This window comes from Balaenoptera ricei, chromosome 14, assembly GCF_028023285.1.
Source record: "Balaenoptera ricei isolate mBalRic1 chromosome 14, mBalRic1.hap2, whole genome shotgun sequence".
Lineage (NCBI taxonomy): Eukaryota > Metazoa > Chordata > Mammalia > Artiodactyla > Balaenopteridae > Balaenoptera > Balaenoptera ricei.
In genome coordinates, this window is record NC_082652.1 from 167,242 (window position 1) to 188,407 (window position 21,166).

General features: G+C 38.9%; 2 protein-coding genes across 5 annotated transcripts in view; one reads left to right on the top strand and one right to left on the bottom strand.

Moving 5' to 3' along the window:
- Positions 1-21,166, bottom strand: part of ZNF10 (zinc finger protein 10) — a 104,648-nt gene that overhangs the window by 66,608 nt on the left and 16,874 nt on the right. For 3 of the 4 annotated variants that reach the window (XM_059894881.1, XM_059894875.1, XM_059894876.1), the window contains one exon: positions 5,261-5,391. The exons of the other annotated variant lie outside the window; for it this stretch is intronic. The gene's annotated coding sequence lies outside the window, so the exon portion shown is untranslated. The remainder of the gene's footprint in view (positions 1-5,260; positions 5,392-21,166) is intronic. 4 annotated transcript variants of the gene reach the window in all.
- ZNF891 (zinc finger protein 891) lies at positions 3-14,183 on the top strand. The gene is given in 3 exon segments (XM_059894903.1): positions 3-226; positions 12,378-13,001; positions 13,003-14,183. Coding segments are annotated over 2 exon segments (1,620 nt in total). The 5' UTR covers positions 3-226; positions 12,378-12,492; the 3' UTR covers positions 14,114-14,183.

Below are 21,166 nucleotides of genomic sequence, written 5' to 3' on the forward strand. Positions count from 1 at the left end.
AGAAGCGCAGCTGGACGCAAAGCCCAGAATCGCTCCGCGGGGCGGCGCGGGGGCTCCTGGGAAGTGGAGTCCCGGCCCTGGCTCCGCGGGCCTGGGGAGCGCGCGGCTCTGCTTCTCGCCTCCCAGCTGAGGGCCCTCGGCGCCGCCGCCTGCTCCGCGCGCTCTCGCCTCCCTTCCCACTGCAGCCCGGTCGTTCCCACGCGAGAGGCAGGCAACCCGAGGACAGGTGAGCGCGCAAGCGCGCGGACGTTGAGGAGACGCGGGAGGGGGGAGGGTGAGGGGCGCGTGCACCCGAGCGGTGGGCCCTCCTCGGAGTTCTCCCCAGCTGGGGGGCGGGGGCTGCCGGGAGCGCCGGGCTAGCGGGCGGAGGCGGGAGGCTGCGTTCCTGGGGCCCTGGGTTCCCTGGGGCGGAGCGGGCGCCGAGGGGTGAGCAGGCCAGGCGCAGGTAGGGAATCTGACTCTACCCCGTGAGTGAGAGGAGCAGGGATGTCCTGCATGTACGTCTTACTTTATCCAGGACCTGTTCTTCCATCTGTCTTAACTCCGGGCTATTGAAAAAAAAAAAAAAGCACAACCCAGGAGTTGACCATTCCGTTACGTTGCGTGTACTTTCTGAGGCCGTAGCCCGGGCTCAGCCTCTCCGAGAGCTCTGAGGGACCGCTCCCCAGAGGTAAAGGGGGAGCAGGGTATACAGGAGGCTTGCAACAGAAGCCAGGTAATCAGAACCTCGGAAGATTTCTGTCAATTAACGAGAACCAAACACCTCAAGTTAATGACCTTAGCACTTTTCTGTGTGGGAAGATGCAAGAGCTTGGGCTCATTGAAGTCATTCCTTTGATAAGGATCTTAACTCTCCAGGGCCTAGTATCCTGCCTGTCTCCACCCTGAATCCCCTCAGGGTGTAGTCAGGACGGCTGCAGTGGCTGAGGACTTGAAGGCTGCAAACATCCTTTGTTTGCTGATGTGGCAGGTGACATTCTTCCACAGTGCCTCCTCTTGGTCATAAATTTGTTTAATATTTGGGAGGCATTTCATGACCAATTTTTTGGTTTGGGGGGGTTTTTTGGCTGCGCTGCAGCATGCGGGATCTTAGTTCCCCAACCAGGGATTGAACCCGTGTCCTATGCAGTGGGAGCGCGGAGTCTTAACCACTGGACCGCCAGGGAAGTCCCCATGACCAGTTTTGTCCCATGGCACTAGGAAGGCTCATTCCTAGATCAGGCAAAGTTTCTGTTGATAGGCCATTCGATGCGCTGGGTTTTTTGTGTTTGTTTTTTGTTTGTTTTTTGGATTAGGCCCTGTTGAGAATCTAAAATTCTCTGGATTGCTTGTCTTACTAGTTTATATGATCCAGTAGATGTTTTCCCTTGTTGCTTCTAACCGTATTTAGAGTTGTACTATTACAATTATTCTATGTAGAGTTAAGTATATGGTTAACTTCTTGAGACATCATTAATTTTGTTGGAGGCCTGCTAACACATTGGGTAATTCAAGAGACAACAATCTTAGAAAACAAACAGAATATAAGACAGCTGGTAACATTAATAAAGTTATAGTGTAGCGGAGAGAGACACAATGCATAAATAATTTGAAAACGAGAGAGAGCAAATTAAAACAATGATTAGTATAACTAGTTGTAATCTGGTCACAGTAGGCCATCAAGTCCACAGTGCAGCCAGCTGGAGAAGCCAAATTCTGGAAGGATCAGGTAGAAAGAAAAAGATAAATGTTTCATCTTTGTTTACAAAGGCATACTTTATCAACTTGTAGGTCATAGCATAAGAGGAAAGTTTTTTCTGGAAAACGAAGATTGAAAGCCAGTATATTTCATTAAAATGTCATAAAATTATGAATCATATTTATCAGTTCATTCAGTCCCATGTAATTAATTCCTGTTATTCTGGATGAAGCCATCAGGTTTTCCATTAGAGTTTTGTAATTTCTTACCCATTTCAGTGGTATGATTTAAAAGTTATACTTGTATTTGTCAAAAAATCCTTTTTATGAATCTTCTTGAAGATCTTCATTTTATAAAAGCATCAGTGTAAAATAATGATTGTCTATAAATGACAAAAGACTTAAAATGACATGGTCAAAGATCTGATTCCAAGGCAGTTGACAAGAAACTTGGATATTTCTGTGACATACAACATTTTAAGATAATAACTAGAATTATGACTGATAACATTATACCAGGACATACCACATTTTTAGGAATTCCATATAAATTTTGGAATATCTATATTAATGACATTTACCCATACAATATAACCTAAGGTTTATCTCCAAACACTTGACAATGCTTCTCAAGTAATTTAACATACCAAATAAGACTAATTAGTTTAATATTCCTCTCTGAGATGTCTCAGGGCTCCTTTGAAGCATCCCAGAGTTGGCGGAAGGTCCAAAGAACTTTAGTTAGAATTTGATATTTGAGAAGTTTGTCAAAATATCAAAAAGGTTTCAAAGCACTTGGTCAAATAGGATCATAGGACACTGTGAAACAATGCTTATTCACTTAACCAAAGTGACAAAAGATTTCAAAAACAAATACAGATCACTTAAAGGCAAAGAAATTCACGCAATGTGTTACCAAAAGCACTATTCCAAGAAAACTTTGTTCTCTTAACAGAGAGGAACCAAATCAAGTCTCGCACCAGCCTACTTTTAATAACAAAATCCATTTACCTAATTAAATTTAATCTAATCCAATCCTAACCATGTACAAAACTACTTTTTCAGGGCTCCCTTAACCACTGTGCCACCAGGGAAGCCCTCCTTTTGTATGTTTAATTAATATTTCCTGAGGGGCACATCTACATGCCTTGTCTTATAATACCAATACCAAGCAGGGGAAGCATTACTCATTGGTCACCAACATTAAAGGACCCCTATCAACAAGGTTGGGTCTTATAAGGAGTCCTAGAAACTTTCCTTTCATTTATCCCTCAACTATTTAATCTATTTTGTATAAAATGCTCTGGGGTCCCCAGTGAGGGGTTGAACCAAGGGACTCAGGCCCTTTTGTCAATCTTTTAACTTGATTAATTGGCCTAACTGTTGCCCCAAGTAATTGTTGGTCAGCTATCTCAGTGTAATTTTCTTCCACCCCTTTACTTTATTTTTTTTAAACAAGTTTTTTTAAAATTAATTAATTTGTTTTTGGCTGCATTGGGTCTTCATTGCTGTGCACGGGCTTTTCTCTAGTTGCGGTGAGCGGGGGCTAGTCTTCGTTGCGGTGCGCGGGCTTCTCACTAAGGTGGCTTCTCTTGTTGCGGAGCATGGGCTCTAGGCACATGGGCTTCAGTAGTTGTGGCACACGGGCTCAGTAGTTGTGGCTTCCGGGTTCTAGAGTGCAGGCTCAGTAGTTGTGGCACATGGGCTTAGTTGCTCCACGGCATGTGGGATCTTCCTGGACCGGGGTTCGAACCCATGTCTCCTGCACTGTCAGGCAGATTCTTATCCACTGCGCCACCAGGGATGGCTGAGCTCTTTAAACATATATATTTTAACTGGGGTAAATAGGGTGGACTTGTATGGGTCCCTTTGGCCCATCCAACCTTAGGTAGTATTGTACCAAAACCTTTTGTTTTAATCCCATTAACATCTGTTTTATTTATCCCATTTCTTAATAACCATCTAGAGATTTCTTTATCTTTTGGAGATAAGTCACTTTAAAATTTCCACCTGGTTGGGAAAAAATCTCTAAACTTTCAGTTTTATTTTTAATTTCCCTATTAATCAACCTAATTAACATTAATTATTCCAATGTTTTTATTAGCATCTGTAAGACCCATTGAGGGGAAGCATAGACCACAAATAAGACTTCCCAAGCCAGTTTTTTGTTTGTTTTAAATTAAAGGAGTTCTTAGATTAACCATTATATATATATTTTTTCCACTGTTTAATGTGTTTTTCCGCCCCATAGGTACCAACAAAACAGCTGTTTATAATGAGTGCTCTCTAAAAATTTACCAATTTAGAAGTTTCTCCCATTTGAAGGATCCATCATCTGGCCATTAATGAGATATATCATAATAGTGACTCAAACCAATAAGATGCAAGGGGCTTCCCCACAAGACAGTGTGAAGGATACCACCTAAACAAGACCCAGAAAGTTTACTCCCAAAAATAGTTCAAGAAAGTAAAGGCCTTCATTGTACAGGCTGACACAATGAAGGTTAAGGTGGCAAAAAGCCCCTGCGAATTGGTACAGTCAGACAAATGACTGCTCAGAATCCCAGTCTATTCGATTGCCTCCAAATGTACACAATATGTGTACCTTTTGGATGGCAGAGACCAAGTTCTCAAACCACACACACACACACACACACACACAGAATACCCAAGGAGATCAGATAGAACATTAACATATCAAAGACACAGGAAGAGAAAGGCAAGTTACCCCTAGAAGGGCTTTTGTTTCTTTGAGATCAGAATTCTGAAAAGATGTTTTATCAAGCTAGCTTTCTCTAACTTAACTGTGTATGCAGTAAAAGAGCCCCATCTTAGTCATTTTCTGGGTGAGATTTCCTTTAATTCCCAATTAAGTCGATCCTTGCAAGTATGAGCTCTATACGTACATGCATCTGGCTGGGGTGTTAGTCGGAGGTTGGCTTTCTGATGCCCCTAGTTTATCTGAGAGAATCTATTTCCGATTTTAAAGTTGAATTCGTTGGAGATAAAATTTACTAGTGAAATTGCATGGTGGCCCAGTGTGCTGCTTGTGAGCTTGACTGCTCTAGGTTTTTACCCTAGAGTCTTTTCAGCTCGTCTTATGTGTCTAGGTTCTCCCTCTGGTAGTATAAGACCATCGTGGGTGCTTGGATCAGAGTGGCCAGTTCTTATCTGTGTCCCAAGCAGAGCAAGTTTTTTTAAGTTAAATTGAGTGGGCTTCCTTATAGGGATGTCTGCATGGTATGAGGACTTGCCTTTACCAGTCCTGCAAGTTTCTCAGTTGCCTGAGAAAAAGCCGTTGCTGGCCATGAGATTCCCTTCTTCAGTGCTGAAAGCTCTCATGTAATATTTTCACTTTTATCCCGACAAATTCTTGTTAAGATAGCCATTTGAGGAAGAATGCCAGGTCAGCCTCCTACCTAACCACTCAGCCCAGACCGCTCAGTGTCTTTCAACTGTTGCAAGGGGGTTCATTTTCCCAGAATCTGTCACCTGGGGAGCCAAGCACCTGTTATACACCACCAAATAAAACACAGGATCATCAACCAATAGTTGGGAGATCCAAGAACCAGGAGAGACTCACCCAAATTCATCTGAACTCTCTGAGGAGGCAGACGGACACAGGAGGCCTCTACCAAGGCTCTTTCATTGTAGAGTTCATGCGAAGGAGGAAAGTCAGCTCTGGGTCCCTTCATTGTTTGCCAAAACTGTCGACTGAAAAAAAATGCACAACCTGAAAGTTGAGAATTATGTTTTATTCAGTGGACTTTCTGAATAGCTCTGAGGGACGGCTCTGAAACCATAAGGGGGGAGCCAGGATATACAGGAGTTTTTGCAGCAAAGACCAGGTGGTCACAACATCGAGAGATGACTGTTCATTAAAGAGAACCAGGCATCTCAGATTAATGAGTTTAGCACTTTTCTATGTGTGGGAAGATGCAAGAGTCTGGGCTCATTGAAATCATTCCTTTGATACACATCTTAACTATCTACGGCCATATTCTGCTTTTCTCCATCCTGAATCCCCTCAGGGTGCACAGTCCGGAGTGGCTGCAGTGGCTGGTGGCTTGAAGGCCACAACATCCTTTACTGATACGGCAGGCGACATTCTTGGTCTGCACCCCTTAATCTGGTAATGGATTGCATCACAGTAACGAGATATCATTTCTCTAAGGCAAACCTTAATACATCATTCCCAGATCTGCTTCAAAATAGAGTGATGGATACAAGAGTGTTCATCATACCATGACATTATAATAACAGTAATAGTTTTTCTGCTTTTTAACCATCCTGCATTCCTGGTTAAACCTTGCTTGAATGTGACATTGTATTATTACTTTGATACTCTGCCATACTCAATTTACTCATATTTTACTTAGGACTTTTTCAGTGTTCAGACTTAAGATTGCACCTTAATCTTTCTTTGTACTATCCTTGCAAGAGTTTACAAGTCTCATGAGTAATTTGAGAAGCATAACTTTTTTTCTTCTACCTGGTAAAATAATTTTTCCCTTGAAAGTTTTGGGCTCAAAATCTTTCAGGGTGGATATTTGACTTCTGATTCCATTTTAAATGGTAGTGATTAATTTCAGTTTGTAGTTCTTAATTGAGTCAATTTGGGGCACATGTTTTTCTAGAAAATTGTTCATCTCATCTAAGTTTTCAAGTTTGTTGACACAAAGTTGTTCATACTATTCTTTAGTGATTTTTTTTTTTGGTGTTTTGTTTTTGTTTTTGCTTTTTTTGGCCTCGCTGTGCAGCATGCGGGATCTTAGTTCCCCGACCAGGGATTGAACCCATGCCCCCTGCATTAGAAGCGGAAAATCTTAACCACTGGACCACCAGGGAATTCCCTTTTGGTGATTCTTTAAATTGCTGTTTGTTAGTGATATTTTAAAATCATTGCTCTAATTGTAGCTATTTTTTCTTTTTTGAGTTTAATATTTATTAGGGCCATCTTTTTTCTTGATTGGCTCTGCAAGATATACATCTACATTAATCTTTTCAAAGAAGCAGATTTGGGTTGTTTTGGTAATCTGTGCTGTGTTTTGGTTTTGTCTTATGTTCCTTGTTTTTGGTTTTCAGTTAGAGTAACATTTGCTCTCTTTTTAAATTTTCCTTTCCTTTTTGCTATTTTTCTACTTCTTGATTTGATTGCTTTACTTTCTCTGTAATTTATTTACTTTCTGAAAAATGTGTATATACATTTTAAAAAGTCTCATATATTAAAAGGCTCATAATAAAAACAGGAGTGTTTCTTCTCAGTAGTGTTGACCTGAAATAAATAGACTGCCATGTATTTCTCCAGCAAAAATGGCTTTTTGGGGATCAGCGGAGAATTGCAATTCAAGGTCAGCTACCATAGAAATCCCCCACAGCAAGGGAAGAAGAGCGCTTTTATAGAGAGGAAAAAGGAAGTTGGGAGGGTGATAGTAAACAATCAGTCTGTGGCTTTTCATTGACTGAGTCCTCACCAGGAAAGAAGAGGAGTCTGTCTTCTTCCTGTTGGGCTCTGCTATGATCACAGGACGTGAGAGCTCCCGCTTCTGGTCTCCCAACTCTATTTAATTCATGTTTCTGTTTATTAATTTTATGGTGGCAAACAGTTTAAAATTTTTAAGCAGTTTGTCAATTTGAGACATTTTTTAGTTCCTTAGGCATTAAATGAGAATCTTGACTATTATACCTGCCTTCCTTCCTACATCCTTAAATCAATGTGATTATGTTGCAAGTATTGTAATGTAGTTCCTCTCAAAAATTTTGGCTAAATTCATGTTCAGTGTTTTCATTGTGATGACTATATAAGTATTCTTTATTGCTGAGCCATAATAAGTTTCTTTCTTGTATAAATTTTACTTTTCCTGTTTTGAATAATTGCCTTTTTATTTATTTGCTTTGTTTTCCCTAAACCTATGTAAAATGTCTCTCAATTCCGTTTTCCTCAAGATCAAACCTGTCACACAATCTAATCATTTTTCTCTTTTCCTGAACACACATCCCCAGGAGCCCTCCATCATGCTGCAGTGTAGACTGATCAGTTATTCTCTAGGCTACAGCACACTGGCAGGCTGGGACTTCCCTTTATCCTCGCCAATTCCCTCATCTCATCTCTGTGTTGGATCTCTTGTTTCCTGGAAACTTCTTTTTTCCCTTTTTAATGGATGATAACCTTATTACCTTCCCGAAAAGGGGTCTATAGTAAGGTTGTGTATGACTAGAAATTATTTTACTTTGTCCTCATATTTGCATGGTATTTTGGACTAGTATAATTTCCTGGATAAGAAATTATTTTCCCTCAGAACTTTGAAATCTGGCAAAGCTAGGTAGAAAATGGAGTAGTGTTACTGTTGAGAAATCCCATTCCATTGTTCTTTTGTATGTAACCTGTTTATCATCATTGAAACCTTTACATTCATCAGTTTATCTTTGGTATTCAAATTTTTCATGATGATATGTTTACTCCCAGTCTTTTTAAGAAATTACCCATTTGATGGATCAGTCCCTGGATAGTGTTATTTTTAAGAATTTTCTCTTTGTTTGATTCTGTTTTCTTCCCATTTTCTCTTTTCTTTCTTGAGCTCTGAATAATCTGGTGTTGAACCTTTGAAATTGTTCATATAATTTTCTTATCCTTTCTGTCTCATTGCTTATCTTTTTTTTTTTAGGAGGGGAGGTCGGCTTTCTGGAAAAGTTCTTCAACTTTATCCTTAAACCTTCAACCTTTTTTGGTTTTTGTTATTAAAATTTTAAATTTCTGGGACTTCCCTGGTGGCACAGTAGTTAAGAATCCGCCTGCCAATGCATGGGGCACGGGTTCGATCCCTAGTCCGGGAAAATCCCACGTGCCGTGGAGTCCGTGCGTCACAACGACTGGAGCCCACGCACCTAGAGCCCATGCTCCACAACAAGAAAAGCCACCGCAATGAGAAGCCCGCGCACTGCAACGAAGAGTAGCCCCCGCTCACTGCAACTAGAGAAAGCTTGCACACAGCAGCTGGAGACCCAACGCAGCCAAAAAAATAAATTAAAAAATTTTTAAATTTTCTAAAATTTCCTAAGACCTCTCATTTTGTGATTTAAAAAACTGTAACATCTTAAAACATCATGTTTTACAAATGAAATATTTCCCTGGTGATTTTAAAATTTATGTTATGAAAGTTTCAAAACATAGAAAATCAGAATAGTACAATGACCACATTTGTACCTGTCACTGTATGTTGAAGTAAATCTAGGACATGATTCATTATTTGTAAATATTTCAGAATTTATTTCTGAATGATAAGTACTCCTTTAAAAATCATAACCAGGGGCTTCCCTGGTGGCGCAGTGGTTGAGAGTCTGCCTGCCAATGCAGGGGACACGGGTTCGAGCCCTGGTCTGGGAAGATCCCACATGCCGCGGAGCAACTAAGCCCGTGCGCCACAACTACTGAGCCTGCGCGTCTGGAGCCTGCGCTCCGCAACAGGAGAGGCCACGATGGTGAGAGGCCCGCGCACCGCGATGAGGAGGAGTCCCCGCTTGCCGCTGCTAGAGGAAGCCCTCGCACAGAAATGAAGACCCAACACAGCCAAGAAATAAATAAATAAATGAATAAATAAATAAATAAAATTAAAAATATATATATATTAAAAAAATCATAACCAGGATATCATTATCACACCTACAAAATTAGAATTAATTCCTTAATATCAAATATATAGATAGTGTTCAAATTTTTCTATTATTTCAGCAAAGCTTTTTTTAAAAACAATTTCTTTGAATCATGGTCCAAATAAGGCTTATGCAAATTTAGACCTCTTTTAATTTAAAGTGTGCCTTAGATTATGTCTCAGTGTTTCAGTTTGCATTTCTCTTATTATGAGCATCTTTTGAGGATGCTATTGTTACTTTGAAATATGTCAGTGTCTTTTTATTGTTCTCACTCTTTAGCACACTATTGAATTCTGGGTTTATATTGTTTTCCTTTAGTACTTTGAATATATTACTGTGTGGTCTTCTGGCCTCTATCTTTTCAGCTTAGAAGTCTGTAGTCAGTATAATTGGTATTCCTTTGTAGGTAATTTGCCTTCTCTTTCCAGTAACTTTAAATATTTACTCATTATCCCTGGTATTCTGCAGCTTTTGCTCGTGTATCTGGTGGATTTAAAATATTTATTCAGTGTGGCATGTGGTGTATACACTTGCAGAACAAGGACTTCTATCTTTCAGCTTTGGATAAAAACAACCATTTTCTCTAATATTGGTTTTTTTTTTTTTTTTTTGTATTCTCTCTATCTTCCTCTTCTAGAATTCCTGTCAGGTACATATTTATGTCTTTCATCCATCTGGGAATGTGAATGTGTGAAGTAGGGTTTATGCTTTTCCCTAACAGCCATTTGTCCTGATGCCATTTAATGACTAGTTTATCCTTTCCCCCACTGATTAATAGTGCTGCCTTTATCATGCACTAAATGTCTAGCTACACATGAATCTGTTTCTGAAGTTATTCTGGTTTTTTTTGTTTGTTTGCATTGGGTCTTAGTTGTGGCTCGCTGACTCCTTCGTTGTGGCATGTGGGCTCTTTAGTTGTGACATGTGAACTCTTAGTTGTGGCATGCATGTGGGATCTGGCTCCCTGACCAGGGATCGAAACCAGGCCCCCTGCATTGGGAGCGTGGAGTCTTAACCACTGCACCACCAGGGAAGTCCCTGAAGTTATTCTGTTTTATTTTCTCTTTTTGCCCTATTATCATTCTGTTTAAGTTAACAGAGATTTGTAATGCATTTTGAAATAATATAGTACAGCAAAGCATTACTTTAATAACTGCCTTGTTATTCATGTCTTAATTTTTCTATAAAAGTTATAAAACAAATTGTCATGTTTCAAGAAGTTCCTATTGAACATGTAGGAATGAATTTAATGAAAATCCCAGTGCAATTCTAGTTTGAGAAAAATTTAAATCTTTTAATACTGAATGGTATTAAAATAGTGAATCTCTCCATTTATTCAGATATTTTTTCCTGTTGTTTGGTAAAGTTGTTTAGTTTTTTTATTAGTTCTGTAACTAGGAAAGAAATAAAACTATGAGGAATGAAGAAATGAACCCAGAGTACAATTCTCAGCTTAACAGTTTTAACCAGAAGGCAAACTAATGTTCTTTTTTGAAGAGGAAGCCTAACTTTCTGATTTTGTGGGGGTTTGTTTTCTATAAGAAGAGTATAGATGTGAAAAAAATACTTCTTCCACAAAACCTTAATTGCTATAGAGTCATTCAATTTATTCAATAAACATTTTTTGGGTGTCTGCCATGTGCTGGGGAGTGTTCTAGGTATTCAGAATACATGCAATGGACAAATCAGACAAATATTTCCATCTGATTTACACTAAGTGGCAGGCTTATATACACTTCTGCATTAGGGGCATAAAATCTGTTGAAGATCTTTCTCTAAATAAAAATGCCAATTCTCGGGGCTTCCCTGGTGGCGCAGTGGTTGAGAATCTGCCTGCTAATGCAGGGGACACGGGTTCAAGCCCTGGTCTGGGAAGATCCCACATGCCGCGGAGCAATTAGGCCCGTGAGCCACAACTGCTGAGCCTGCGCGTCTGGAGCCTGTGCTCTGCAACAAGAGAGGCCATGATAGAGGCCTGCGCACCGCGATGAAGAGTGGCCCCCGCTTGCCGCAACTAGAGAAAGCCCTAGCACAGAAACGAAGACCCAACATAGCAATCAATCAATCAATCAATCTTTTAAAAAAAAGGCTATGTGTAAATAGGCCAGAAATTTTAAAAAAAAGAATGCCAATTCTCTAATTTTGTCCATTAAACCTGAACTCTATTGAAGTATAATACTGAGATAGAAGTCTTATATTGAAGGTTATCAACTAATCTTAAAAAATTGAGATCTGTAAAAATATTAGCATAATACATTATTGCGTGATTTGTTGTAGTCCTTAAAGTCTCCAAGCATTCCTCTTTTGTTTCACACTGTGTCAATTGTTTTGATATTTATATTAAAGCCATTATGAAAATTATTCAGGAAAGTATTATACCATCTAAAATTGTAAAGGCCTCAGTCTCAAAGCTTAGAACTTAGCTCATGCCTCTTTGTTGATCCCATTCAAGTTTTAGATAGAATGAATCATCATAAGGAAATACAGACTTTGAGGATAGAGATTAAATTGGAGGTAATCAAATGAACGTTTGTTTCAAAGTCACATATTTACCTTTAACAACTCCAATAAAATTCCTAAGTAGGGTAGCAGGCAAATCATCAGTCCTATTAATTATATGTGAGGTTATTTGGGTAAATACCAAGTTACATATACAATAAATAAATTTACCTAAAACAGTTGTAATTAGCAGAAAAAAAATTTTTTATTCTAAAAAGTAAACTAAAAAAGCAAAGTACGCATGAAATTCAAACAACTATGCCTTTTTAAACTGGTTCTTTGACTTTAATTTTTAAAAATAATGCATGCTTTTTCTACCCAGGGCTGAGTAGTAGTCTACAGGAGAAGCCAGTATAAATAACCAAGATAACAGTAGAGGGCCAAGGATGACTATATTGCATGTCAGTACAAATCCCAATAAATATTTTAAGCAGGTGAGACCTTGCTGGAAGGTACAAGAGAGGGTCTACAATTTTTTTTTTAACCTTGCCTCCAAAGGGACCCTATTTTCACCTTTCTTCTTTTACCTGAACCTGCCTCTTTGGCTACAGGAAGGACACCCAGTGAAATGCATCCCTGACTTGATTGGATCAGAAAAACAAGAAAAGAAGTATCCAGCTCTCTCAGCCCTATTGTGCAGGCGGATGTCACGTTCAGGCTCTCAAGATGGCAGCCATTGACCTATGCCCGATATGGGCTCTGCCTACACAAGACTCTGCCTGTTTCTATGTGAGAAATACTGAGGGGGAAAGGATAGTGCCTGGATTCCCAGCAACCTGGTTACAGGGACCAGTGTCCTTTAAGGATGTGGCTGTGGAGTTCACCCAGGAGGAGTGGATGATGTTGGACTCTGCTCAGAGAAGTATGTACAGAGATGTAATGTTGGAAAACTATGTAAATCTCACCTTAGTGGAATATCAATTATGCAAGCCTGTGATCTCCCTGTTGGGTCAAGAAGACATAAGAACTGTGAAAAGGAGAATTCCCCAAGGCACCTGTCCAGACTGGGAGATTCAACTGAAAACCAAAGAATCAACTTCTAACTGGAATATTTTTTGGGGAAAATCATCTAGTGGCAAGAAAATGATAAGATTCACAATGGATGATTGGTCTCCCACATTAAGAGCAGACTGGGAATGCCATAAAATCAGAAAACAGCACAAGATCCCAGAGGGGATTTACTCAAAAGAAGGGAGCATCTCAGGAGAGATTGTATGACTATCATGAATTAGAGGAGGACTCTAAACTCAGATCAAAACTTGTTTTTTCAAAGAGAGTTTCCATCAGTAAACATTGCCATAAGTGTTACTTAGATATTGAGTGTTTGAAGCATAATTCAATCCTAAACAATTATGAAAAAAACTCTGTAAGTGAGAGGGTCTGTGAAAGTCATGAATATGACAGAGCTCTGTGGCATCTTGAAAGAACTCAAACAGCACAAAAAGAGTACACATGCTCCAAACATGGCATACACTTTAAACATAATAATATGCTTCCTATATGCAACAATTATCATATGGGGGAGAATTCCTATGAGTGTAATAAAAACAAAACCTTTTGTCATCATTCATCCCTTAAGCAACAGGAGCAAACTCCTACTGAAGAGAAGCATGAATGTAATCAGCGTGGAAAAGCCTTCAAAAGGATTTCTAATCTTATTTTGCACAAGAGAAGTCACATGGGTGAGAAACAATATGAATGTAAAGAATGTAGGAAAGTCTTCAATGATTCCTCAACCCCAAGGAGACATGTAAGAACTCACACTGGTGAGAAACCCTATGAATGTAATCAATGTGGAAAAGCTTTCAGTCAAAAAACATCTCTTAAGGTTCACATGAGAACTCACACTGGAGAGAAACCTTATGAGTGTAATCATTGTGGAAAATCCTTTGGCACAAGTTCTTACCTTACAGTGCACAAGAGAATACACAGTGGGGAGAAACTCTATGAATGCAGTGACTGTGGAAAAGCCTTCAACACAAGCTCTCACCTTAAAGTTCACAAGAAAACACACACTGGAGAGAACCTTTATGAATGCACTGACTGTGGGAAGGTTTTTAGTGGTCTCTCATCTCTTAGAATGCATGTGAGAACTCATACTGGGGAGAAACCCTACGAATGTAAGGAATGCAGGAAAACCTTCAGTGTTTCCTCTTCCCTTAGGAGACATGTGAGAACTCACACTGGAGAGAAACCCTATGGCTGTATTCAATGTGGAAAAACCTTCAGTCAGAATTCTTCACTTACTATACACAAGAGAATTCATACTGGGAGAGAAACCTTGTAACTATTAAGAACATGGAGTTGCCTTTTTCATTGTCTTAAGGTGGATTCCAAGCTCATTATTTCAGTCTGTGTTCTCTAAAATAAGCATTTAAGGCTATAAATAGTCCTATAAACACCCCTTTAGTTATATAACACATTTGGTGTATGATAATGTATTTTGTTTTAACTCTAAGTGTTGTCTAATATTTATTATGACTTTATGACTTTCAGATCCATAGCTGTTTAGAGTTAGTTATTTTAAATACGTTTTCAGTTACCTTATTGATTTCTAAGTTAATTGCATTATCTGGACAATATGATATTACTTTATTATTTTCTTTTTTCTTTTTTTTTAAATGCTACTCAATTTTACAATTTATTTGTAAGAATCTTAATTTATTCTATTATTTTCTTGAGAGTTGCTTTCTGATCTGGTGTGACAGATATTGTTAGTAGCCAATCGAACATCCAGTTCATTCCTCCCTGTAGGGAACGGACAGTATCACTGGGAACAGACCTATCTAGTGTTTTCTCTTTGCCTTTTGCACTTTGTCTTTCTGCCTTCCCCAGTCTTCTCCCTTTGGATTTTGCATTCATAGATCTGAATGAGCCATCTTGTGACCATGAGGATGACAAGGATGGTGTCAAAGAGATCCTGGTTTCCCAAAGATATCTTCAAATAACTGTACCAGCACTGCACTGCTTATATCTGTGCATCTTTTTATGTGAGAAAAATAAGCTTCTTGATTTTTTAAAAACAGTATGTAAATAGTCAATACAGTAACCTCGTTTTAAAAAAGAAAAAGATCACAAGGTATGTAGACTTAAATATTTTATGTTGGACGTACAAATTTGGATAAGAACATGGAAAAGGGAGGAATGGAAGAGGAATATTGATAGAACTTCTGTGCTTAGGCTAGAGAGGATGGAGCTGAGGTCACTGAAAGCAGGTGTCAGAGAAGAAGGAGGGAAATCCCAACATTTCAGCATGAGAAAACCAAAGAGTCTTCAGGTAGAGGGGAAGTTACCAATTTTAAATGCTGAATGAAGCCCTTGAGATTTTGCTACTTGGTTTTACAGATACTGAGCAGATTAGCTCTAATTTATTAAGAAACAAAACATGGAAGGAGGAAACTATGATGGAAGAAAGAGGCAATAGTCGTAGTTTTAGTCCTGTTAAGTTTATAGAGTTGTGAGATATCTAGATGAACGGGCTGATGTGTAGTTTTGAACCTGAAGAGGTGTCTAGGACAGAGATATAATTTTTAGCAACATCAGGAGATAGAGTGTACTGGGTTTTGTGGAGGTGAGTAAGATTGTATAGGGAAAATGGATGGTGTGAAAAGAGAATGTCTACCACTGATCATGGAGACCTCCTATATTTAAAGTAAGTAAAAATGGAGTTTTACTAAACCAAGACAAACTAGTGTTTGAAGAAGGAAGGTAAAATCGGTTGTTTTAAATGCTACTATGAGGTCAAATTAGATGAAGTCTTCAAAAGCAAACATGGCAACGTGAAGGTTATTGTTGACCTTAGGTGGAGATAATGATATGTTGAGGATTGGTGGTAGGTTGGGATGAGTTTCATAATAAAGGACGAGGAAGTAAAGAGTGAATACAGACAAGCTTGAATAGTAGGAGAAAGATGGGGAAGTAGCTGGAGAAAGATTTGGTCAAGGGAAAATATTTTTTAAATAATGAGAAACTAGAACATGTTTAAATCCTAACGTGATGTATCCAGTATGGAGAGATTAAATGTGCAGGCATAAGAAGAGGGACAGTCAGTACCATAAAGTTCCTGAGAAGGGGATGGAGGTATCTGGAGCACAAATAGAAGGACTGATGTTTGCTGCAAGAAGGGATACTTCCACCATTCTCTCAGAAGGAAAGGAGGACTGTGTGGGTTGGTTTTAATTACCTCTTTATTTACTTATATCTAAGTTACTTGAGCTAAGAGTATCTGAGCTATACAATACTGATTGGTTTCTTTTGTTTTTTAATATAAATTATTTATTTATTTATTTTTGGCTGCGTTGGGTCTTTTGTTGCTGCGCGCGGGCTTTCTCTAGTTGCAGCAAGCAGGGGCCACTCTACGTTGCGATGCAAGGGCTTCTCATTGCAGTGGCTTCTCTTGTTGCAGAGCACAGGCTGTAAGTGCGCAGGCTTCAGTAGTTGTGGCTCGCAGGCTCTAGAATGCAGGCTCAGTAGTTGTGGTGCACGGGCTTAGTTGCTCCATGGCATGTGGGATCTTCCCGGACCAGGGCTCGAACCCGTGTCCCCTGCATTGGCAGGCGGATTCTTAACCGCTGAGCCACTAGGGAAGTCCCTGTTTGGTTTCTTAAGAGCTACTTTCTGGCCCAGTGTGGCAGATACTGCTAGTTGCTAACCTAATACATGTTCCCTCCTTCTCTTTTACTAATAGTACCTCAGTTTTGCTTAGAGTAGCAGTGTGTCTAGTTACAAAACTCTTTATCCCAGGCAGGCTCCATGGCCAAGATTAGTCATCCCCCCTGTTCTTGGCCAACAGAATATAGACATGAGACTGTAGGTTTCGTGCTAAGATTATCTGCCAAGAGTAAGATGGATGAAAGACTGGTCAGAGGTTTTACTGGAGAAGACTCTATGCATGTGAAAGTCCCCCCACGTTACTGGTAGGGCCTCCTGTGAAGACAGCAAAGCAAATAGCAAAGTCTAAGTGAATGAATAAGGAGAGTCCAGTTGAATAGAAGATAGCAACAAAGAAGAGAGTTGGAAAGTCGAAACTAGCTGGTATGAGCCTCAAAGAAGCTTTTTGTTTGTTTGTTTTTACAAGAGGCTGCAATTGGTTAGAGGCAATATTGGTAAGCAAGGGGGACATTGATCCTACATGCCAACCTATAGATATGGAGTGCATGCGAATAGACAGCCCTTGTTTGATGTGACTATTGTCGAGTAGGTTTTTTCCAGGGGTAGCCAAGTTTAAGTTAGTGCAAAGAAATGAAGGGAATTTTTAGGGAAGTTGTTGAGGACATAAAGGAGTTTGTCACTCAGGGAAATCTCAGAGGGCACCATGGAAACAGTTTCCATGGGGTTTGTGGCTGGGGCATGAGGAATACAGAACATTGTTACGATGGCAGTACTGACAGAGAACATAAGATCAGAGCTGAGGGTGGGCTGAGACTAGGCTGTGACCAGTGAAAAAAAATTTAGAGGGAGCCTAGATTAAATCCCAGGAGGTTCTAAGATGCTAGATTCTTTGTCTAGTCAGATTCACACGTAGCTTGGAAAGGAGCACGTGCAGTCATGCTATGGCACCAAATATTCCCGTTGTTCATTAGGTGTTTGTGGCCCTCCAGGGTACAGCAGTAGCAAGCAGCAGTTAGAGAAGGATCCCAAATGCGTGTGGCGTTTCCACGAGAAGATCATCTTGAGTGGCATTCAGGAACGGGGCGTGCTCTGCTTGGTTGGGTGCTGGCATTTATGCACTAGTTTTGGCTCGCCAGTGACTTGGCACACCAGCAGCTGTGGGCTCAGGCAGTCTCACCCGGCGTCTCACCTGGATTTTACTGCAGCAGCCTCGTTATGGGTTTCTCTGACTCAAACCTTACTTTGTTCCAGTATGTTTCCTGTGCAGCTAGCTCAGTATCCTTCTATTATTTTTTATTATTTATTACTCTCGGTGGTTTTTTATTATAAAAGTAATACATGCATATGAGAAAAAATGTAAACAACATCAGCCCTATACAAGAGAAAGTCCTCCTCCTTCACAGATCCTCCTGCCTTAGAAATTTAATATTGTGGATGAGTGCACTTTCTGTACATTCCATGTACATACAAATATAGATTTCTTTGTACAGAAATTGAGTCATAACTTTCATTCCATATCTTTTTTTAATCATATCTATGTCAGTATATGTCGTTCTGTTTCATTCTTTCATTCATTTCATTGAAATAGTTTAGTATTTGATTATGTGGATGGACTATAATGTACATTTAATCCATTTTCCCCTCCAGATGTTTCATAATAACAACCAACACTGCATGAGCAATATTGTTAATATATTTTGCTTTCCTTTCATCTGTTCTCCATACTGCTCCCAGGGTGATTCGTCTCAAGTACTAATCTGGTTATATTACATCTCACTTTTAAATCCTCAACTGGACTTCCCTCCTTTTACCTTAAATGTTCTACAAGACCCTTCATGCTAAACTCTTACCTGTCTTTTCAGGCCACAGCCCTTGCTGCTCCATCTCTTCACTCTCTCTGGACCTTAACCTGGCCTGTTTCATCCTTTAGGTATTGTATCCTACATCTGCTTTAACATGCTTTTCATACCTTCACAGTATTGCCTGGTTAATTATGTATGTGTCTTGCCCTCTAAACTTTAAGCTTTGGTGAGGTGGGAACTCTAAATTGTTCAGTTTTATTCCTAGTACTTGGCCCATAATAGGTACTCATTTAAACATCTATGGTTTTTTCCAAAATTTTGTGCCTTTTCTTTGTTTACTTAGTATTTCAGTGGAGGCTGAACTTAAAATAAGAATTGGGTTTTAAGTGATTGTATAAGGCACACATTGCATAAAATCAAAATTTCTTTTTTCTAAGCGCTGGAGTCACACTCAGCATAGCAAGATATTCTAATAATTGACAGGCACACAGAAACTGAGACTGTTAAGTGAGGTTTAATTATTCATATACCCTGCCCTGCCTCTACCACCCTCAAGTTCATATACCTTGTTTGGCCACTGTTCATATGCTGCTACAGTGTGTATTACATTAAAAGGAGTGAAATGACCCAGTACTGGTGAGGGTGCCATGTTCTTTAGGCTACTGATGGAAGCGTAAATTCACACAACCTTTCTGGGGGACAGGTAAGCAGTATGTGTCCAAAGCGAGAATATTCTAAACCTTTAACCTAGCAATTTTTTCTTAGCTTTTATAAAAGAACCCTTCATTCAAACATGTATAAGTAACAATAGTCATCTGAGTTTCCTACTCTAGTGAAAAACTAAAATTCCTAAATTCCCAATAATAAATTGGTTTTTAAAAATTATGTATGACCATAAAATGGAATATAATGTGATCATTAAAATGTTATTATGTATTTATTGACAAGTGGGGATGTATCTAATATACAGTAAGTCCCCTACATACAAACCTTCCAGTTGTGAACTTTCAAAGATGCGAACCTACGTTCGCATGTCCAGTCACGTTAGTTCATGTGTCTAGTGTACATTGTCACGTGCATGCATCCTCTACAAGTGGTTGTGCTTTTGTGTACTTTACTGTACAGTACTGTATAGAATACAGTAACAGTGTCTTTATTTCAAGCCCAGGATGTCCGGAAGCAAGCATAAAAGCAGCGGTGATGTAGCTTGTACTACTGTATTTTTCAAGGTACTGTACTATAATGTTAAAAACTTCTACTTTTTGTGTTTGTTTTTTATGTATTTGTGTGAAAAGTATTACAGTACAGTACTATATAGAAAATTGTGTTAGTTGGGTACCTAGGCTAACTTTGTTGGACTTAACGAACAAATTGGACTTAGGAACATGCTCTCGGAATGGAACTCATTTGTACATAGGGGACTTACTGTACTGTGATTTTTAAATACAGTTATATCAAAGTATAACCATGTTTTTATTAAAATATATATTGTAAATGTGTGTGTATGTGTGTGCATTGAAATATCCTGGAAGATTATATACCAAAATGTTATCAGTGGTCATTTCTGAGTCGTAATTTTTTTACTTGTTGCTAAATTTTCTAGTTTACATAGTAAATAGATCTAAGTTATCTATTTTTTTAAATAGTAAACAATTCCATCATGAACTACTTAAATAGTTTTCAAAAGCATGATTTTAATATCTTCAAAGTTTTATATAGATTTGCTCAGGCTATTGTTAGATATATAGATTCTAGCCATTTTTAAAAATCAGATAATTTTTTTTTACTTTTTAAGCCAACTTTTCTATCTACAGCTTTTTAAAGGCACTTTTTGAAAAGGTTGCTAAAGGCCCTGAGCTCTTTTTAGACTTCATCTAAATTGACCTCTAGGCAAAATTCAAAATATGAGGGAAACAAATAAGGTGCTATGATTAGAGGAACATATATGTTCTATAAGGCAGTCAGGAAAGGCCTCCATGAGAAGGTGACATTCAAGCTGAAATCTGAAGGAGTCATCCACAGAGGATTGGAGAGGTGGAGGGACACAGAGCTTTATAAGTAGAACAGCAAGAACAAAAGTCCTCACTGAGATCTTGACATGTTTGTTTAAAAAAAACAAAGAAGTCCTAGGCCAGTGGCTGGAACGTGGGCAGGCAAGGTGGTAAAGAGAAGAATATATGAAACCAGGCTGGAGAGTAGGCCGGATTTAGAAAACACCTTACCAGCTCCGGCACAAGTTTATATTTTATTTGAAGAGCCATCAGAAGCTCTTTAAGAATCTTTCATAAGAGATTAAAATTATTCTTTTTTTGAAAATTACACTATTGTATAGAAAAATCTTTGGAGACCAGTTTAGGAGGCTACTGTAGCAATTCATGTATGAAATTTGGATTACAGAAAACTGTCATTTCCTTAGCATACAGAGTTCTTTTAAGACAACAAATAAAATATTTACTTAACATGAACAGGGAATTCACAGACTAATAAATGTCACAACATAAACTCACCTGTAATTTAAGAAAGGCATAGCAAACAGATAAAATTATATTTTTTACCTGTCAGCAAAGTTTCACATTGAATCTGAAATTTCTATTTTCTGATCAATTTCCATTTTCCTACATAATATTGTTCTCTGTGATATTGAGAGTACTGGTGATGCAGTATTTCTTAATACTTAAAAAAAAAATTAAAATTCATTTCTTAAAAAATTTTTTTAAATATCAGATAACTAATTTGTTTATCCTTTTCTTTACTACCTTTTCTCTCTCCCAGCCTTTAAAGGCAGACTTTTTGAAAGTGTTACTGAGAACTTGGCCTCTTCTTCCAAGTCATTCACACCCAATCTGCAAGGTTTGCTGCCTCTCTGCTTTGAAATTTCTTCCATCTCTTCAGAAGGATTTAACAAAGTTTCCTGTCCTGAGATGCAT